The sequence below is a fragment of the Saccopteryx bilineata genome, chromosome 12 (genome assembly GCF_036850765.1).
Source record: "Saccopteryx bilineata isolate mSacBil1 chromosome 12, mSacBil1_pri_phased_curated, whole genome shotgun sequence".
NCBI lineage: Eukaryota > Metazoa > Chordata > Mammalia > Chiroptera > Emballonuridae > Saccopteryx > Saccopteryx bilineata.
In genome coordinates, this window is record NC_089501.1 from 43,995,765 (window position 1) to 44,017,316 (window position 21,552).

Here is a 21,552-nt window from a genome sequence, read left to right on the forward strand (position 1 = left end):
GGTCAATAGGGGACATTCTTGGTGAGACTTGATGGGACTAAGAATGTGGTGGCACTAATGCATCAATGTGAAATCTATTTTGATGATTGTATTGGGTGACATAAGAGGGTGTCCCTGGTTTTAGGAACTGCACTGTAGGGACTGCAGCAGTGATGGGATGTGCATAGCTCACTCCCCAATACTCAGGAAGAGTTCTCCTGTGCCTGCTATGTTTTGTAAAATTTTGCTTGTTTCCAAATTTTGAAAGGGTTTTTAAAAATGAGAATTTAGAGAAAACTTTATTTTCAGAAGGTGATATGAAAATAAAAATAACTCATAATACAATAAAGATGTGAAAACCATCATAAGCCTCTCCTGTCTCCACCTCAGATCCTGCTCTTATACAAGGACAGTACCCCCACAGTTTCCTACTGACCCCTCTGTGCTGGGCCTTGGTCAGCTCCTCCCTCCTCCACCTCATCAGCCTGGTCAGCCCAGGCTGCAGGGGGACGTGAGCAATGTCACTGCCACAGCCCTGAACCTCATTGGGATGCTGGAGCCTTCATGTAAACAAATAGAAACAGTGGCCTTGCAGCTCTTTTGAGATAAATTAACCCAGTAAGCTGTGTGTGTGTGTGTGTGTGTGTGTGTGTGTGTGTGTGAGTGAGTGTATGTGTTCCTGATACATTTTGAATCTGGACCTCATGATTGCCGTAGGGATTTCCCACACACCCACCCTGTCCCAAGTCCCCTCCTGTGTCTCCTGCCCTCCACGGCCCTATGGTACAGCCGCCTTGGCCTCCCCGCAGGTCCTCACAGTCAGGCCTCCCAGCTTCTGTCTGCCTCCTTCCTCTGCTGGTGTTCTCTGTCCCCTCACCAAGAGCTGGTTCTGCTTTAAAGCTGAACATAAATATCACCTCCCACGAAGTCCCCCTGACCCTCAGGCTGAGTTACTTTCCCCTGTGTGTGCTAACACTCCAGTCCACAGTAAGACTATTGGACTTGGTGACTGCTGTTTGTTTGTGTATTTGTTTCCACACTGCAGGTGGCCATCGGGAGCAGAATGTGTCCCTTTATCACTGTTATACTACAAGGTGCAATACATTCTGTTGCTCTACCATCTGTGCTAAATTGAATTCCCAGTGGAGCAGGCGATTAGTGGTGGTTCTTATGAAGTTTCTGGCTCACTTTCCTGGACAAGTAGATGTGTCCAAACCATCTCTGACTCCATGGGTGCAACCTCACTCCCAACCGTTCATCGCTCTGATGACTCCTGCCACCCCTATAGTGAAGCACTAATCCCTTTCTGGTCATTGTAGGAGGGAAGTGAGAGGCCCGGTGCGTCCTGACTTTTGGGGCGGGGGTCTTAGCCTTATGTGAGGACTGGGAGAACCCATGAATCCCCATGCTGTTCCTTACCCACTGGGACCTTTTTCATTTAAATTAGAGAAATAGACAAAGTCCTCCTACTCCTCTCAGTTAAAATGTCTGGATACCGTGTCCTTGTCCAGACCTGAGTCACTATATTCTCCAACCTGCCATCTATTACGTGAAAGAGAATCCCAGGTCCAATGAGGAAGGACCTTCAAATCAACAAGTAAAAGCTCTTTCTGGCCTTTTCCAAGGACTCACATGGCCACTGACTCAGGTGAGTGTGCACTGGTAGCAGACTCTGCCCAGACATTCAAATCGGCGTGCTGTGTTTCTATTTTCTTTTGTTTTTACATATTTTTGACTTTTCTTTTGACTTCATCTTTGACTATTTGGTTATTCAAGAGTCTGTTGTTACATTCTCACGTATTCATAAGTTTTCCAGACTTCCTTTTTTGTTGATTTCTAGTTTTATACCATTGTTTTCTGAAATGATGCTTGGTATGATTTCAATCTTCTAAATTGCTAAGATTTCTTTGTGTCCTTTCACATTGTCTAATCTGGACAGTGACCTGTGTATAGTTTAGAATCCTGTGAGTTCTGCTTCCAGTGAATGGAATATTCTATAAATGTCTGTTGGTTCCATTTGGTCTAATGTCTAGTTTAAATTCAGTGTTTCCTTTAGATTTTCTGTCTGGATGGTCTACTCATTGTTGAAAGTAAAGTACTGAATTCTCCTACTATTATTGTATTGTGGTCCATTTCTCCCTTCAGATCTCTTAGTATTTGCTAAATATACTTAGGTCCTCCAATGTGGGTACACATATATATACGTACATTGTAATATGTATTTTTTATTATTATATGATGCTCTTCTTTGCCTCTTGCTACTCTTTTTTGTAAATTTTTTATTTTATTTATTCATTTTTAGAGAGGAGAGAGACAGACAGAGAGAGAGAGAGAGAGAGAGAGAGGAGAGAGAGACAGAGAGAGAGAAGGGGGAGGAGCCGGAAGCATCAACTCCCACATGTGCCTTGACCAGGCAAGCCCAGGGTTTCGAACCGGCGACCTCAGCATTTCCAAGTTGACACTTTATCCACTGCTCCACCACAGGTCAGGCACCTCTTGCTACTCTTTTAGTTTATAAATTATGTTGTCTGATACTAATATAGCTACCCCTGCTTTCTTCTGGTTTCTCCCTGCATAAAACATCCTTTTCTATTCCTTCACTTCAGGCCTATGGTGTCTTTAAAGCTGAAGTGAGAGGCTAGTAGGCAGCATCTAGTTGGGTCTTTAAAAAGAAATGATTCAACCAGCCACTCTGTCACATTTAAGTCGTGACATTAATCCATTTCCATTGAGATTTATTGATATGTGAAGACTCTCAAATGCATCCTTTAAATTGCTTTCTGTTTGATAATTCGCATGGTTTTTTTTCCCTTCTGTTTCTGCCTTTTTAACTTGGAACTGTCTGTGCTGGGTGCTCTGCCTCCCCCATCTCTATCTTCAGGGCCTCAACTCCAGGTGTGGTGATGTGGTTACCAAGGAGTTTCCATGAGACATTCCATGGATAAAACAGTCTTCAAGCCGATGGCAACTTAACTCTGTCTACAAAAGCTTCTCCCTTTTACTTTCTCATTTTATGTTTGATGTCCTCATTTACCTCTTTTAGATTGTGTCTTTGTCAGCATTATAATAGCCATAATTACTTCAGTTCTCTTTTCCTCTGAGTTTTATACTACAGTTATGGGGTTAGCACACCGTCTTCTTACAGATTGGAGCTCTCTGCGTCTTACTGTGCATTCACTTTCCCGGCGTGTCGTTCACTTTCATGTGTTTCCATGTTGGTCAGTAGGGTCTTTAGTTCAGTATAAAGAGCTCCTTCCAGCATTTCTGGAGAAGCAGGCCTAGTGATGAACTCCCTCAGCTCTTGCTCGTGAAGGAAATGAGTTCTCCTACACATCTGAAGGGTAATTTTGTCAGATTGGGTATTCTTGGTTGGCAACATTTTCTTTGGACACTTTGAATAAGTCATTCCACTATAACCTGGCCTTTAGGATTTCTGCTAAAAGAACAGCTGATAACCTCGTGATGGTTCCTGTACACGTCACAGTCTTTTTTTTTATGTAGCTGCTTTTAGAATTCCGTCTTTATTTCTAAATTTCAACAGTTTTATTTTCATATACTTTGGAGTAGTTCTTTTTGCACTGAGTTAGCAGGATGATTTATCAGCTTCACGTATTTGAATGCCCAGTTCTCTCCCCAGGTTTGGGTCTCTTCTGAGCTGTTATTTCTCTAAATAAGTTTTCTACTCTTTTCTCTCTTTTTCTAGAGTCCTGATTATTTTCATATTTCTCCTTTTGACGGAATCCCATAGAACATTGAGGCTTATCTTCACTTTTTCTCCTTTCTTTTCTCCTTTGTTCTCCTGTAACTGGGTTATCTCAGATTTCCTGGCCCCTAACTCATTTATTCTCTCCTCTGTTGGCTCTACTCTGCTGTGGATGTGTTTCTGTTGCAGTTTTATTCCATTCATTACATTCTTCAGCTCCACAATCTGTGGTTCATTTTTGTGATTTCTGTCTTTTTGGTGAAAACCTCGTTTTGACTATATGTATATTTTTGCAAGATTTCATTGAATTGTTTTTCTTAGATTTCTGATAGCTTACTGAGTTTCTTCCCACAACAACTTTGAATTTTTTTAATTGATAAATCACAAATTCCTGGGCCTTTAAGCTTAGTTTATGGAAAAGTATTATTTATTTTGCAATGGCATATTTCTTTAATTTGTCATGAACTGTGTAGTTTTGGAAGCTACAAAATGTGCACATGACAGATTAGACACCCCCTGATTCTGTTAGGTGGTGGTGAGTATCTGTGGTTCTCTGTCTTCCTTGTGTACACTGCTCCACTCTCCTTGCTTTACCTTATGGCTGAATTCTTACCGTTTATATTTTCTCTATTTTTATAAAACTAAAAGACACTTCTGCATTGTTTCCCAGAAGGTGGGTACTATAGCTCAACTCTGTGGTTTCTCCCTTGCCCATGGTCACTGCCTGTTTTGAGGGTGCCCTCCCTGTCTCCGGGGGCTCTCACACCACCCACAAAGCTCCCACCTGGAGCCAGCTGCACAGGGTGGGGAGGTGTGGCTTCGCACGGCACTTGTGGTTGAGGGGCGTTGCCCAGGGACCTGGGAGGGACATCCAGGGTGGGGTGCTCCCTGCTTGTGGGGAGTGCAGCCACTCGGAATGGCCTCCCCTACCTGCCTGTTTCCCGGCCTCCCCCTACCCTCAGTCATGGACGTCCCTCCCTGGGTGTAGCTGAAGAGATGCAGTTTCTCCAGGGCTTTCTGCTCCCCTGAGGCCCCGGGGTACTCACTCCCCTCCCCCCCCTTGCCCGCTCAGAAGGGTCTCCGGCCCAGGAACGTCAGCAGTATGTAGTGGTGTCTTTGGTGGGAGGAAGGTTCTCCACCACCGCTCTGCCTGCGGCAATACCTTGCTTCTTGCTTCCATGCAGTGGCGGAACCCCCTGGGGAGGGTGGGCTCACAGTCCCCTCCCCGTGGGGATCTGCTCAGCTCAGTCTGTCTGGGCTGTCCCCCTCTGCAGTTTGTCACCTAGAACAGAGGTCTGTGTCCTACGTTTGCTTACAACAAACTAAGCTTGTTGTAACTACTCAGCTTTGCAGGAGCATGGAGCCATCGTACCAGGTGTGGCCAACAGTTTTTGCCCCCAGGCCAGATTAGAAAGAAAACTTTTATTACAGGCTGGCTGAAATATTAAAATTAAAAAATGTTAAATACAAAAACGATTCATTTAGGTAAAAAAATTTTATTATGTAATTTGTTTATGAATAAATGTAAGTAATTTAGTACAACAAATTAACAAAAAATCTTTATAATGGTATTTTTTTTAAAAATAAAGAAGTATCAGGAATCCATTCAACCAATTATTGGAAGTTGACCTTAGATTAGTCACACGTGGAATTTTTTCCGCATGTAACTATCTTCTTAAATATCTCGATTTCCAATAATCAAAGATGCTTCTGTTTCTGAGTAGCTGAGATTATAACTTTCATTGTTGTACAATAGTTAGATATTGTAGTTTATGTATAATAATTTAAAAGTACCACTTTTTATTTCCACAGTGCGTCTTGCGGAAAACATTAAAAATTTAATAGCAGGCCACATAAGCTCATTATGCTGGCCGGATCCGGATAGCGGGCCATATGTTGGCCATGCCTGCCGTACACAGCACATGACTGCGTGAGCGAGGCCGGACCTGCCACCGGGGCCTGTGCCCCACCGTCCTAGGGCACTGGGGGTATGGGTGGGCGGAGACAGTGCTCATGTGGACTTCCCGGCATCCTGAGTGGAGAATCACGATCTAGAGCCACAGGGTCAGAAGCAAGGCCGTGCCACCTAAAGCAGGAAACTCACACCTTTACATGTGGCTCCTGGCCTGACCAGCGGTGGTGCCGTGCACACAGCGTCAACCTGGGATGCTGAGGTCCCAGGATCGAAACCCCAAAGTAACCAGCTTGAGTGTGTGGTCATTGACATGACCCCAAGATTGCTGGGTTGAGTAAGGGGTCACTGGCTCAGCTGGAGCCCCTGGTCAAGGCACAAATGAAGATCAATGAACAAGTAAGGTATCACAACTATGAATTGATGCTTCTCAACTCTCTCCCTTCCTCCTCTTCCTTTCTCACCCCCGCCTTCTCCCCACCTCGCTAAATTAATAAATAAATAAGCAAATAAATAAATAAATGAATAAATTCAAGTGGCTTTTGCTATGGTCCCAGGGTGTGGTGGTGAAGAACTGTTCAACATGAGGGCTCAATATACTGAGTCCTTAGATCATATAATCTCAGCTGTTATAAAATAGAAGTTATTTTCCTACACTGAAATGACTTGGGTCATAGGGAAGAAATTATATACAGAAGTAGGTGGCCTAATCTTGTCACCGGAAATACAGCAGCAAAACCTGAAGCTCATACCGATGGCTTCATGCAGTGTCTGCCATGGCTGCCTTGAACCAGGAAATCTGGTGTATAGAAAGGGGGGAGCAGTGGCCCCTTCTTGTGGGAACCACATTATCTCACATTTACTCCCCCAGAAGCCACAGACAGGACTCTTCAGCACAGGCCAGAGGTATCCTGGGAGATGATTTCCTAGGGGAATGGTCACCCACATCTGGAACACCCTATGTACCCCGAATCTGTGGGACAGTGGCCACATCTGGTCCCTCCTGAGACCTCCTTCAGGCTTCATGTGGACCACTGCCCCTGGGCTCCAGTATGGCAGCTTACACTGCAGGTTCTAGACTTGACAGAAAATGTAATCTCATGAGCAAATTCTTTGTAATAAATCTGTCTGACTATATATGTGTGTCTAGTATGTATCTATCCATCCACATATTGAGTTCTGTGAACAGAAATTCTAGAGTCATGATGAGGAACAGCAGATAGGCCAGTAGCTTGACCTTTGGGTACTGAAGAAGAGATTTCAGGAGGTGAAATGGGACAGAGAGGTGGAATCATGCACACACACACACACACACACACGCAACAACCGGATCTATTTCAGAAAACCTGTCTTGGTTGCCAGGGAGCTCCAGCATCCCAGTGAGGGTCAGGTCTGTAACGGTGACTTTGCCCACCTCCCCCTGCAGCCTGGGCTGACCCCGCTGATGAGGTGGAGGAGGGAGGAGCTGACCAAGGCCCAGCACAGAAGGGGAGAAGGGAACAGGGGGTAGGAACTGTCTCTGAAGATGCAGCAGGATTGATGTAATTTGTTGAGCTGTTTACCTTTTTTCAACAAATCCTGAAAATCATGTTTTTCTTCAATACATTTATTTATTTATTTATTTATTTAAAGATTTTTATTTATTCATTATAGAGAAGGGGAAGAGAGAGAGATAGAGAGAAGGGGGGAGGAGCAGGAAGCATCAACTGACATATGTGCCTTGACCAGGCAAGCCCAGGGTTTTGAACCGGCAACCTCAGCGTTTCCAGGTTGATGCTTTATCCCACTGTGCCACCACAGGTCAGGCTACAATTTTTTAATAATAAAACCTTTTGAAACAAGCATACACTGATCCAGAACTTGTGGTACTACTATACAGAGAACTTTTCTTCCTGAGCCATGACAGTAAGCTGTCACCTGAACTCCCTTCATCTTTTGTGATGTCCTGTGATGCCATGTACGTTAGTGTGTATCCTCTACAAACCAGGACCCTCTCCAATATCACCTCAGTACAGTGACCACAGTGGAATTCACATCAACACATTACAGCTATCATATCCTGAGAGCCCATTCAAGTTTCAACAGTTGTTCGATAACGTCCTTTAGACACAAAGGAAATGATGGATTTAGGTATTCTTCATTTCCTTGATACACTGAAGGTGTAGGTTATAGTTTTTATTTGCCTTTTTAGTTGCTCTGTATAATTTCTAAAAGAATGTAGAGAGATTTAGATTTAAGTGGCCAATGTAACTGTGTACGTCAGTCAGTCATCCTCAAATACATATATGAAAGGTTTAACAGTAGAGGCAGTCCCTGGGTTATGAATGAGATAGGTTTTCTAGGTTTAAAAATATTTATGTATATGCCCAGAAAGGTCAAAATAAATACTATGTTAAAACAAACATCTAAGTTGCATTTAACAGGTAAATGTACCTGTCCCAACGTGCACACAAATTCAACCTGAGAACCTACAGAACCTATCTCATCCATAACCCAGGGGCTGCCTGTGTTAAATTGGGTATTTTGATTGTTTCATTTCTGATAGTTCAGATTGTTTTTCCTCAAGTAGGGAGAATCATAAATCTTTAATCAACGTTGAAAAATGTATTCTACTTGAGTAGGGTATTATTGTTCATTTTCTGCTGTGACACACACACTAGACTACACAACCATGTGCCTCCATGCTTTTTGGCCCACGCTTGTCAGTCTGGAACTCACACCGGAACTTCTCTGTAGTAGGATAAGTCTTCATCCATCGCAGCGATGCAGTGACATATCTAAAAGGAGTGACTCCATTAGACTTCTATTAACAAAGTAAGAGAATGCCTGATATCCCATCCCCTGCCCACCACTTCCTATATAAGATGGAATTTGGTCAATGTCATGGGTGTTTCAAGGTATCCCATTGTTCTTGTTATCTTGAGGATTTGAGAGCACGGTCAATCTTTGCAAGGTCTTATTCACCATCTGTGAATGGCTCCAAGCATTTGTCCAAATGTAATTCTCTAATTTAGGAGAAGTAGACTTATTTCTTTATGGGAGCTTGTTATATATTATGAATACTAATCATTTGTAATAAATAGAACAACTCTGAGAGAGAGGCGTTTCTGCTTAAGGACTTACTTCTCACTGTAGGAGGTGAGCTGGGGGCTGGGATCACAGGAGAGTAGCTGTGGAGGGTGGGAATAGGGTGAAATCAGAAAGATTCTCAGCACTTAAGTCTCAGAATGTTTGTTTGCACCCACAGCGTCACCATGACATCTGAGACCAACACAAGATGCCTGTTAATTTAAGAGTGAACTTTAAATTTTTTGTTTTCATGAGACATTTAGTGGAATCCCTGGTACTATCTACGACCTAACATGGAGGAAGAGTGAAATGTCATAAATCCTCCACAGCAGAGGTCGGGAACCTATGGCTCGCGAACCAGATGTGGCTCTTTTAATGGCTGCATCTGGTTCGCAGACAAAGCTTTAAAAAAAATGTTAAAAATATAAAACATTCTCATGTATTACAATCCATTCATTTCCTACCGCTCATGTTCATGGTTGCAGGTGGCTGGAGCCAATCACAGCTGTCCTCCTGGACGACACCAAATTTTTATTGGATAATGCATAACGTACATGAGTCATTGTATGGCTCTCACGGAATTACATTTTTTTTTTTCTGAAGCTGGAAACGGGGAGAGACAGTCAGACAGACTCCCGCACGCGCCCGACCGGGATCCACCCGGCACGCCCACCAGGGGCCACGCTCTGCCACCAGGGGGCGATGCTATGCCCCTCCGGGGTGTCGCTCCACTGCGATCAGAGCCACTCTAGCGCCTGGGGCAGAGGCCAAGGAGCCATCCCCAGCGCCCGAGCCATCTTTGCTCCAATGGAGCCTCGGCTGCGGGAGGGGAAGAGAGAGACAGAGAGGAAGGAGGGGGTGGGGGTGGAGAAGCAAATGGGCGCCTCTCCTATGTACCCTTGTCGGGAATCGAACCCGGGTCCCCTGCACGCCAGGCCGACGCTCTACCGCTGAGCCAACTGGCCAGGGCCACGGAATTACATTTTAAAATATGTGGCATTCATGGCTTTCTCAGCCAAAAAGTTTCCCGACCCCTGCTCTACAGGGTTATAAAATACAACGCAAGAACTAAAATAATTAAAAATGGGACTGCTTTATGACCCAGCAATCTTGCATCTGGGAATATGTTCGAAGAAACTCATAACACTGATTTGAAAGAATACACTCACCCCAATGTTCATTACAGCAGTATTTACCATAGCCAAGATGTGGAAGCAACCAAGTGCCCAACAAGTATCTGAGTGGATAAAAAAAAGATTCGTTTGACACATCTTCACAGTGGAATACTGCTCTGCTGTAAAAAAGGATATCTTACCTTTTGCAACAGCATGAATGAACCTGAGACATTGTGCCAAGTGAAATAAACCAGTCAGAGAAAGACAAGTACCATATGATTCACTTACATGTAGAACCTAATGAACAAAATAAACTAGCAAACAAATACAGACAGACACATGGACACAACAAACCAGACTGACAGCTGTCAGAGGGGAAGGGTAGGGGGACTGGGTGAAAGGTGAAGGGATTAAGCAAAAAACAAACAAAAACCTCATAGTCAGAAAAAAACCTGTTATTCTCAGGGGCATTGAGATCTAGGTCTTTAGCATATGTTGTGTTTGGCTCAAATAAACTAAAAAAATTCTCGCCCTGGCCGGTTGGCTCAGCGGTAGAGCGTCGGCCTAGAGTGCAGAGGACCCGGGTTCGATTCCCGGCCAGGGCACACAGGAGAAGCGCCCATTTGCTTCTCCACCCCTCTGCCGCGCCTTCCTCTCTGTCTCTCTCTTCCCCTCCCGCAGCCAAGGCTCCATTGGAGCAAAGATGGCCCGGGCGCTGGGGATGGCTCCTTGGCCTGTGCCCCAGGCGCTAGAGTGGCTCTGGTCACAACATGGCGACGCCCAGGATGGGCAGAGCATCGCCTCCTGGTGGGCAGAGCATCGCCCCTGGTGGGCGTGCCGGGTGGATCCCGGTCGGGCGCATGCGGGAGTCTGTCTGACTGTCTCTCCCTGTTTCCAGCTTCAGAAAATAGCAAAAAAAAAAAGAAAAAATACTCTAGAAAACCAAAAATAAAACAAAACTTCAAAGTAATTAAGTTTTTCAGAATATAAAGATGTTTATTTAGATATTAAATTTACATAAGTTACTTAATGAAAACATTCATAACTATAATTTTGTGATTTAAAAATACACGATTGTGTCTGAGGACACAGAGAAGCCCTGATGTTCTGAGTTTGGCACCGTCATTTTCAAGAACAAGGTCACGATGCAGAGATGTACCTGACCGTCCACAAAGAAGGGAGAATATGGAAAGTGCTCTCTTTGTGGAGATTTCTTACTGTAGCTACTACACTTTACATGTGGGAATTACATCTCTTAGCACCGAAGAAAGCGCATAATGTTTTAAAAAGCACCAGAGAGGATAATCAGCAAATGCAAAAAGGACGTGAGGTGTTTGTTGCATCTACTGTCTCATCCGGGTCTGACGGTGGCCTCTGGACTTGGAAGGTTCGAGAACAAACAGCAGGTCATCCACAGGCTGCCAACCAGAAGAGAGAGGTGCTGAGATGGACCACATGGTCACGGGCTCTCAGCAGCAGCAGCAGCCTGCAGAAAAGAACGCGTGTTGGACCCAGTGGCTGCAGAAATCCTGGGTCAATTCTCCTAGGGCTGCAGCACCCACCACTCCCCACCTGGAACCCTCCACTCAGTAAGTCCTGTATCCCTGAGCCTTCCCCCCGCCCTGGGACCAGCACCTGCACCAACCTCTGTCCCCCTTCCGCATATCACAGAGCTAGTCCAAGGGCCTGTACAGAGCTGCTGGGCTCACAGCTGACGTGAGTAATGAACCAATCTGCTCCCTTCACGCAGGGCCTGATTCTCCCAGGTCTGGGAGGGCCTAACGGGCCTGGTGGGAGCTCTGATGGAGAGGGGCCTGCAGCCTGACACTGGGGAGGGTTGCAGACCAACATCCTTCTTTCCCATCTCTCAGCCTTTTACCTGGCATCACGGGAAACTCTCAGCATGACGGAGCCAGCCCTGCACCATCCATTCCTGGTCAGCCCCACATCTCTCCCGAGTCACCTCTGCTCAAGACACGGCCCCTCCGTGGCTCAGGATCTGAGTCTGAGGAGGCTGGCTGCCAGGTGATTGCACCAGGGCTCAGCCAGGAATCCCAGGGTCCATGGAGAACTGGCCTCCTGCTAACCACGTCCTGCACAGTCCCTACTGTTCACCTGCTGCCTTACCCACTGTCCCCAAAGCAACTTTCTCTGGGAATACAACCCTAAAACCAGCCTTTTGAGTAGAGTTCAAGGCCTACCACGCCTCTTACTGGGATTAGAACTTGGCCCCTCTCCTCTGAGCCCCCTGGATATTCCCCTTCCAGTGGAGACATCACAGGGAGCCACCAGGCTGCTCTCTCTGCAATGTGAGCACTGTCCAGGCCCGGTGTGCCCTGCTGTCCCGCAAACGTGCACTGGGCCCAAACACACTCCCCAACCAGAGAATCTGAGTCAGGACTGAAATCACTAACCCTTCAGCATCAACAGGCCTGAGGCCTGGGTTTCGGCCCTCCCATCCCCTCTGGCATTAACAGTGAGGACCCAGCACAGCTCAGGGCTGAGCTTGTCCAAGTCACTTCTATAAAGTGGTATGAGGTCTCATTTCCACAGAGAGAAGGGTCAAGGAGGGGACATGGGTCAGGTTGGAAATTCACCTTCCCCTTTCCTCTCTCAAAGCCATCTGCCCCTCAGTTTCCACTCAGTTCTGACCTCCATACCTTTAATGTATGGACCAAGCAGGATGCCCACTATGATCATGCAGGTGACAATCGGAGGGAATTTCTGGGTGAAGAATGTCACAATCAAGTTTTTGAATTGAGCTGAGGCAATGGTTGGTACAGCTGTGTTTGAGGCTGTGGCTGGCGTGGCTGTGCCTGTGGCCGTGGTGGCTGTATCTATAATGGAAACACAAGAGTGACATCCTGTCCAGACCCCAATTCTGAGGAGACCCCTCCTCAGTCCCTGCTGCCCGGGGTACTCCCACAATGCAGACAGTTCTACTGCTCTATGCATGACAGCCACTGTGACAGATCCTGGACTTGGAACCAAGAGAGGAGATAGGTCCTGACCCCTGGGGCTCATACAGCTAACGTGGGGAGAAGGGTCACAACATATCCAGTTCCTGCTGTGACAAAAGTGGAGGTGACACAGGAGGAAGGTGGTAGAGAAATTCTCACATGAGCTGATTGGAGGTGATTTTGAAGGATTTCCAGAACTAGCCAGGGAAGGCAAAGAAGAAAAGTGATGCTAAGAAAAAGGAACAGGGCCCTGGCCGGTTGGCTCAGAGGTAGAGCGTCGGCCTAGCGTGCGGAGGACCTGGGTTCAATTCCCAGCCAGGGCACATAGGAGAAGCGCCCATTTGCTTCTCCACCCCCCCTCCTTCCTCTCTGTTTCTCTCTTCCCCTCCCGCAGCCAAGGCTCCATTGGAGCAAAGATGGCCCGGGCGCTGGGAATGGCTCCTTGGCCTCTGCCCCAGGCGCTAGAGTGGCTCTGGTCGCGGCCGAGCGACCCCCCGGAGGGGCAGAGCATCGCCCCCTGGTGGGCAGAGCGTCGCCCCTGGTGGGCGTGCCGGGTGGATCCCGGTCGGGCGCATGCGGGAGTCTGTCTGACTGTCTCTCCCCGTTTCCAGCTTCAGGGAAAAAAAAAGAAAAAAAGAAGAAAGAAAAGGAACAGTACATAAAACAGGTGTGGCCTGACCAGGTGGTGGCGCAGTGGATAGAGCGTCAGCCTGGGATGCTGAGGACCCAGGTGTGAAGCTCTGAGGTTTCTGGCTTGAGTGGGGGCTTATCTGGATTGAGTGTGGGCTCACCAGCTTGAGTGCGGGGTCGCTGGCTTGAGTGTAGGATCATTGAAATGACCCCATGATCGCCTGCTTGAAGCCCAAGATCGCTGGCTCAGCTGGAACCCCCTGGTCAAGGCACATATGAGAAAGCAATCAATGAACAACAAAGTTGCTGCAATCAAGATTTGATGCTTCTCATCTCTCTCCCTTCTTGCCTGTCCCTGTCCCTCTCTCCTGTTAAAAAAAAAAGAAGAGAGAGAGAAAGAAAAGAAAAAGAAACAGGTATGAAAACAGAATGATGCCCTCATGTTTGGAGTCAGCATGAAATCCACGGTGATGCTCCAATATGTAGTGAGAAAGAGAGGCTGGGAGGAGAGAAGGGAGCGCAGGGAGGGATGGCGGACACACCGATGGCCGCTATTTGCCAGAACCCCACCGTGAATGGATTACTTCCTCAAACCACACACAACACTGAGACACACAGACACAGTGTCAGTTTCATTCCCAGAGACTATGACTTCAGCCCCTCTGCACAGTTACCTTTTGTGTCCAACGTTTCATTCTGGGATCCCAAAACTCTAAGGACCTTCACACAGTCTCCAGCTGCACTCGTAACAAAAAGATGTGTCAAATATGTGTTATTTTCCAATATTTCTTTTAACTTTCTGCCTTCATCATTGAACTCTGCGAAATTTCTGGTCTTCGAATCAAAGTGAAGAGACTCTTTTCCTTTGATAACAAATATCCAGAATGCGCTGTTTCCATTGGCTTCCTTCTCACACCGCATCTCGCCCTGTAGGGAGTGAACACCTGTCCCCACAGTCATGGGGAAAAGGTCAGTCTCAGGCTGTGACAGGCCCCCCACCCCCGGATCCAGCTCTCTGCTCCCTCCCCTCCTGTGTCCTGGTCCTGCTCCATCCTCTGTGTCCTGCCCTGGCTGCTGGGCCCCTTGGGTGGGACCACTTTCCAATATTTACATACACACAGCTCCCTAACCCTACAGCACTGCTCACACCAGGTTTGGGTCTGGAAACTTACCGATGGTTTTACTCTCAAGCAGTGTCTTTACAAGCTCTTCCATCGGGTCATTCACGGTTTCTATCATGCTCTCCAAGGCCTCAGTGGCATTCCCCTGCATCCCCAGAGGATCAGGGCATTCAACCTTCTTTCTACTACAGATACAATTCAATGTGGTTCCATTGACCTGGATTTCTTTACACCATGATTGTCCAGAACTGAGCTTAGTAGTGATGCTGAATTTGAGGCTCAGAGAAAAATAATCTGAAAGAAAAATGGAGGTGACAGTTCAGGTTGGAAGAAAGGGACCCACAAACACCTCCCTTCCATGTCTGTCACAGCAAGAGAATCCCCTGAGCATAACTGACCCTGCCCAGCCCCGCCCTTCACCAGGTGAAGGCTAATGGCCCTCCCTTGCTTGAGGAGGACGGGAGGCCTCTGCCTGGCAGACAAGTACACGTCCCCAGAAATGTCCCACTGTCCCCCAGGCAGGACCCAGCATCAGTCAGTCCAGCAGCAGTCCAGGGATGTCCAGGCCGGCTGGGGAGAAAGAGGTCTTGCAGCCAGAGGAGTCAGGAGCTAGCTCAGTGCATTGTGCCGAGATGGTACGTGGGGGCCGCCCCCGAGGAAAATGGATGATGGGGGGCAGGTGGGAAGGGAACCCACTGTCGGACAAGGAGAATGGACAAGTATCGGTCAGGGGACCCAGCACGGCTCTGGGACAGAATGCTTGCAGGCTGCTAGCATGGGTCTTGGGAGTTAGGGAGAAAAGAGGGCTACACTGCATGGAATACAATTATTAGGAGCTTCCAAGACAGAGAGTAGAGAGAGGGCTTAAAAGACTCAGAGAAATACACATGTCAGAATCGGTAGGACTATGGCCATCCCACCCTGAACGCACCCGATCTCGTCTGATCTCGGAGGCTAAGCAGGGTCAGCCTGGCTAGTACTTGGACGGGAGAATGGATAGAGTATGAAATGTCAGAACAACCAGGAAATGCTCGCCAACTGTGCTCAAGGGAAGGCCTGAGGACTCTTTGCTTACTGAACTCATATAAAGAACTCATGGTGATGATGGGGTTCAAGGCTGGTCACCCTAATTGTGCCACTGCGACATATTGACTATTTTGAATAAATTAACTTAAGAAACAACTGGAGCAAGAAGGACATGCTGAGCCTCTTGTGTCCGATTGAAAGCAGGAGATAAATCTCTCGTGTGACATATACCTTCCCTGTACTAGGAGTTAGAGAGACGTCCTTTGCACCAGAGAAAGGGAACTGAGGCACAAGAAGGCTGTATAAACAAACCTTCTTCCTTCATTTCTAATGACTACTCCAACCCAAACACCTCTTTCAATTCTTCACAAATTTATGATTTCTTAGTTTAAAAGATATAAAGTCTGCTTACTTTGGTCACTTCAGAGAGTCTCATACTTTAATGACCTCCTATATGTACCACATTAAATTGGTTTTCACTCATTATTGTGTCTCATTTCAATTTAACTGTTAGACCAGCCAGAAGAACCCAGAAGAGTAGAAATAAAATTGTTCTTTCCCAACACTGAGGACAACATCGCTGTCCTGTATCTCAGTGCTGGCTGTCTCTGATGGCAGGGATTGGCAGGTGGGGAGAGTATTCCAGAAATAGGCTCCCAGTAGTGATGGAGATGAAAAATCCTGAAATAATACATATGAGATATAGGTGTTCAACTGTTACAAGCAGTTGAAATGATGAGGAAGGTTGAAATGCCAGCCAAGAGCCTGGCCCACAGAGGACTACCCCTTTGGCTCATAGAATACAGTGATCCTAGAGGCAATATGGATGGACAGCCAACCCAGAGAACACTGGATTTAAGTAATAAAGTCAGTCTAAACACAAAGACGGGTGATTAGCAGGAGAAAAGTAATGTGCCACCAAGAGGCCAGATACTTTGCTGAGTTTCTGGGGCAGAATCACTTTTCAGAACTGGGACCCATTCATAGAAGGAGAGACCAGGATCCAATGAGGAGGGACCCTTCAAGTTGACAACAAGGGCAATGATTCCTTCTGGCCTTCCCCAAAGCACCATGTGGTCACTGACTTGGGTAAGAGTACACTGGGAAACAAGAGCTGCCCGGACATTCATATTGGACTTAGTGTGGGAGTAGGCATCATCCCCAGAGATTGGATATATCATCACAGGCCCTGTTACTGAAGAGGTGCTTGAGGTGAGGCCCAGGTAATGAGCAGATACCTGTCCCAGCTCCTGCTCATTGTGGTGTCATTTAGTTTAGCAACCCACACAGCAGTCATTTCACATTCCCCAGATTTGTAACAAAAAAAGAAAATCATCGTAGTTAGTGAATTACTTGTAGGTTGAGGGCCACACAGTAGGGAAATGCAGGTACAACCTTCTAAAACTCATTTTTTACTCCAAATTTATTGTTAAAACAGTATCTTATTCTGAATAAAATGACATAGAAGGTACCAGTCTTAAAGCCTCTGTAAGATTTCAGAAGTATGATCATTTCCTACCTCTATTTAATTGCCAGCCTGGTCCACACATTTTCTAGAAATGGTTCCCATTAAATACTTCAGGCTTTGCAGATGGTAGATCTCAGTTGCCACCACTCAGCACTGCTACTGTAGCATGAAAGGCAGTATAAATAATATCTGAATGGATGAATGAGGCTGGACCTTGTTCTAGAGACACAGACCCATAATAATAGACCTATAATAAGAGATATCTGTAGTAGGATGAGGGACAATTGCGACTTCATGGCATCATTACTAGAGAATTACAGCACAGACCCCCAGTCTTCAGAATAAAGGAATTGTCACTTGCAGCAGGGAAATCCACCCCATGTAAAAAGGCTGCTGGTAAAGCCCTAGAGTCTGGTAGAGATGAGGCCTCTGGGCATGTGCTGTCAGTCACTCATCATGAATATCATTTAGTCAGGTAAGCTCAGCGGGCATGACAGAAGTGATTCATCAAGCGATCATATGGGCAGGAGCACAGGGAACCAGTGAGGTGTAGAAGCAGGTGGTGCTGATCTTGACACCAGAAATGTAGCAGCACTACCCTAAGCTCACACCTGTGGCCTCAGGTAGTATCTATCATGGCCTCTCGGATTGAGGAATCCAGTCTACAGAAAGCAGGGGAGCACTGGCCCCTTCCTCTGGGACCCACAGCCTCTCACAGTCACTCCACCCAGAAGCCACAGTCAGAAGAGGGCATGTTTCTCACCCTTCAACACGCACTGGAGGAACCCTGGGAGATGATTTCCCAGTGGACAGGGCATCCATATGTGGGACACCCTCAATGTGGGGTCAGGATCTAGGGCAGTATCTAAATCTGGCCCCCCAGTCATTGCATGTTGTCTTTGGCTGCTTTCCAACCATAAACATGGAGGGAGGAGCCTAGTGCATACAGACAGATAGTAAGTGGCCTGCAGAGATCATACAATTCACTATCTTACCCTTTGTGACAGCACGGATGGACCTAGAGGATATTATGCTAAGTGAAACAAATCAGTCTGAGAAAGACAAATACCAGATGATTTCACTTGTATGTGGAATCTAAAGAGCAAAATAAACAAACAGACAAAACTGAAACAGACTCATAGATACAGAGAACAGACGGGTAGTTGCAGAGAGAAAGTGATTGGGAGACTTGGTGAAGAAGGTGAAGAGATTTGGAAGAACAGATTGATAACTACAGAATAGTTATGGGGTGTAAAGTACAGCACAGAAGATTAAGTCAACAATATTGTAATAACTGTGTGAGGTTCCTGGCGGGTACTTGAAATATCGGGGTGGGGACACTCAGCAAAATATGTAATTGTCTAGCCACTATGCTGTACACCTAAAACTAATACAAAGTAATATGGAATGTAAATGGTAATTGAAAAAATAAAACAAAAGAGTTACAATGAATGGCAGTGTGATTAAAAATGAAGATTTTCAAATACAAAAAAAAAACCCAAAAAATAAAAAAAAACAGAAGAAAATGTTTGCAGACTGCTATCTGCACGTAGGACCTTAGGTGCTTGCCTCTTCAGGAGGTGGACAATGTGGGTTTGGGAAGGAAGAGTGCCCTTCCTTACTGTCCTTCTCACTGCTACACTTTGCAAAAATGTGCTTCTTGTCCCTCTTGCTTTAGGTTCTGCGGGCCACGTGCAGAGGTTTTTTGGAGGGTGTCCTCAGCAAGGGGGATAAGGGGCCACGAGTGGAGGAATTAGGGTCATTTCAAAATGGTAAGGTGTTGTAGGCACTGGTGTTTTTTACACCAAAGAATTGAGTAAAACATGCTGTGAGCCTCAGTGAGGAGCAGTGACTCATCAGGGGAAGTATCCGGCGAAGGGCTACAGAATGAGCCCAACGAGAGAGCCAAGAAGTCAAGGGTGGAGACAGCGGGGTGGAGCGGGGATGGGGGGGGGGGGGGTTGCGACAGGAAAGTCCTGCCAGCACAGTAGGGTCCTGCGTCTGTCTGTGGGTCGCTACTCTGAGGGAATGACCCGGCCCCACACCGTCCTGTCCACGCCCCTCAAGCCAAGGGCTCGGGCTCCTCTTCCCAAGAAGCTTCTAGTGCCGCGAGGTGCCGGGTGGGGGCTCCCGCCCACGTCAGTCCCTGTCCTGGCCTGGAAGGGCTCTATCAGCGAGGCAGCCGTGGCGGCCCCGGAGATGATAGAGGAGGGGACGGCGGTGCCGCCGCGCCACCCGCGGGACGGTCCGGAACCCCACCGCGGGCACCCCCGCCGCCCTCCCCCCCACTCCGCTCCCCTCTTCCCTATCGTCGCCCACCCCCCGCTTCTATCCCTCCGGTCGCTGCCCCTCCCCCGCCCCCGGTCACGAGCATTTCTTTCTCGGATCGCCGCCCCTCAACCCGTACCCCCCCCACCCCGGTCACCGGCTTTATTCTCTCCGATCGCAGCCCCTCTCCCCACCCCACCCCCAGCCTCCGGCAGCTCTCCCTCCGAACCGCCGCCCCTCCACCCGCACCCCCGTCACCGGCTTTTCTACCTCCGATCGCCGCCCCCACTCCCGATCCTCCCCCCCCCCCCCCCCGGCTTCTCCCTCCGGTTCCCGTATTGATATCCGTACCTTTCTCGGAGGTCCCAGCCCCGAACTTACGGCGGGGCGCAGCCCTGACACAGGACAGCAGCAGAAGCAGGAGCAGGAAGACCCGGCTGCACTTGGCCGGCGCAGTCATCCTGATCCCGGACAGAAGCCCAAGTGAACTGCGCGGCGCGAACAGTTCATACGCCTGCAGGAGGACTGCGGGCACCGCGCCCGCACCGGGTGTTAATAGAGGTTCCTCCGCCCACCTGTTACAAAGGGAAGTAATTCTTTTGAAACTTCACCTCTGATTTCTCTCCCTGGGGTCTTCTTCACCCCATTGTCTTATCATCCTCTTTTCTCATTTCAGTCCCCACTTTCAGATTCATTAGTTTTTGTGCTCAAAAGGCACAAACTTCCAGGCATAAAATAAACAGGTCAGGGGGATGTAATGATGACTATTTTCTGTAAAGTTATTAGGAGAGTAGATATTTCTCATCACAAGAAAAAAATTGTAACTATGTGTGGTGATGGCTTTTCTGCTCCCTGCAGTGTAACCAAGGCTTTTATGGAGCCTGTAAGCAGGGGGGAGAATGACAGGAAGTGACCAAGTTCTTCACTGTTACCTCAGTGGGAGCTGCAATAAATGGCTTTAATTCCTGCTGCGCTGGAAGAAAGCGCTGGAGACAGTAGGTCACAGGGAAGTAGGGATAAAGTGGTCGTGAATCTCCTCTTGAGATGAGATCAATCTACCCTTGTGTGAGTGTCTGAGTGTGTACATGTAGGTGTGAATGTGCATGAGTGTGTGTTTGAATAAGCAATAACTCACAGTGGGCTCTGGGGAGGAGAATGGCCGCAGGTGTGCTCTGTGTCCCCCTCTCCCTCCCCCCTCCTCACTCCTCTTCCTCACTGCACATGACCCTCACTGTGGATTTCTTTCGGACCCCAAACATGAGGGCATCGTTCTGTTTTCATACCAGTTCCTTCTTCTTCTGTCCCTCGTTTTTTTTCTTTTTTTTTAATGACAGAGACAGAGAAACAGAGAGAGAGACAGACCAGAAGGGAGAGAGAAGAGAAGCATCCATTCTTCCTTGTGGCACCTTAGTTGTTCATTGATTGCTTTCTCATATGTGCCTTGATGGGGGCAGGGGCTACAGCAGATGAAGGGACTCCTTGCTCAAGCCAGTGACCTTGGGCTGAAGCTGGTGAGCCTTGCTCAAACCAGATGAGCCCACGCTCAAGCCAGTGACCTCAGGGTTTTGAAACCGGGTCCTCTGCATCCCAGCCTGACGCTCTATCCACTGTGCCACTGCTGTCCCCTCTTCTAAGCATCACTGTTCTTCACCTCCCCTGGTCTGTTTCTGGAAAGCCTTCAATACCACCTCTAGTGTTGGCTCCTATGATGACTTCTACACCACCTTCCTCATGTGTCACCTCCTCTCTGTCCCAGCAGGAGGGACTGGGTATAGTGTGACCCTTGCTTTCCCCATTAGCAATATGAGCCCCAAGGGGACAAGGCCCATCTCCTCTCTTTATTCCAACCCCAGGATCTGTCACAGTGGCTGTCACACATAGAGGGGTAGAAACTGTCTGCATTGTAGGAGTAGCTGGGGCAGCAGGGACTGAGGAGGGGTCTCCTCAGATTTGGGGTCTGGACAGGATGTCACTCTTGTGTTTCCATTGCAGCTGCATCAACAATGGCTGCAGCCACAGCCCAATCCAAGGCCACGAACAGCATGTTCAACCGGACCCTTGCTGTTTTCCTCATCTCTTCCTTCTGAGTTGTTGTCTTTGCCTGTTCACATTAAGAGATACAGAGGGCAGGACTGAGTGGGAAGTTAGGGGCAGAGGCCTGGAGTGAGGGACAGAAAGGTGAATTCACAGACCAACCCCTGTTCCCTCCCTGAAACTTCTGAGAAAATTAGACCTTCTTTTTGCGGAAATCATAGCACTTTATAGAATTGACTTGGACAAGCTCTGCCCTGAGCTGTGCTG

General features: G+C 47.5%; 1 protein-coding gene and 1 non-coding gene across 4 annotated transcripts in view; one reads left to right on the top strand and one right to left on the bottom strand.

Annotated features, from left to right (window-relative positions):
* Positions 1–19,764, bottom strand: part of ULBP3 (UL16 binding protein 3) — a 127,459-nt gene extending 107,695 nt beyond the window's left edge. Inside the window, exons 1-5 of one of the 3 annotated variants that reach the window (XM_066247897.1) lie at positions 19,603–19,764; positions 14,541–14,783; positions 14,043–14,312; positions 12,439–12,615; positions 10,749–11,196 (exon numbers count right to left, since the gene is read on the bottom strand). In XM_066247897.1, coding sequence (XP_066103994.1) covers positions 11,186–11,196; positions 12,439–12,615; positions 14,043–14,312; positions 14,541–14,783; positions 19,603–19,711 — 810 coding nt within the window. In that variant the 5' untranslated portion in view covers positions 19,712–19,764 and the 3' untranslated portion in view covers positions 10,749–11,185. Of the gene's footprint in view, positions 1–10,748; positions 11,265–12,438; positions 12,616–14,042; positions 14,313–14,540; positions 14,784–19,602 lie in introns of those variants that run through there. The other 2 variants (XM_066247896.1, XM_066247895.1) reach the window with 2 other exon arrangements.
* Positions 10,308–10,383, top strand: TRNAS-AGA (transfer RNA serine (anticodon AGA)). The gene has a single exon. It is a non-coding gene; the product is annotated as a tRNA-Ser (tRNA).
* Positions 19,765–21,552: the final 1,788 nt, after the last annotated feature.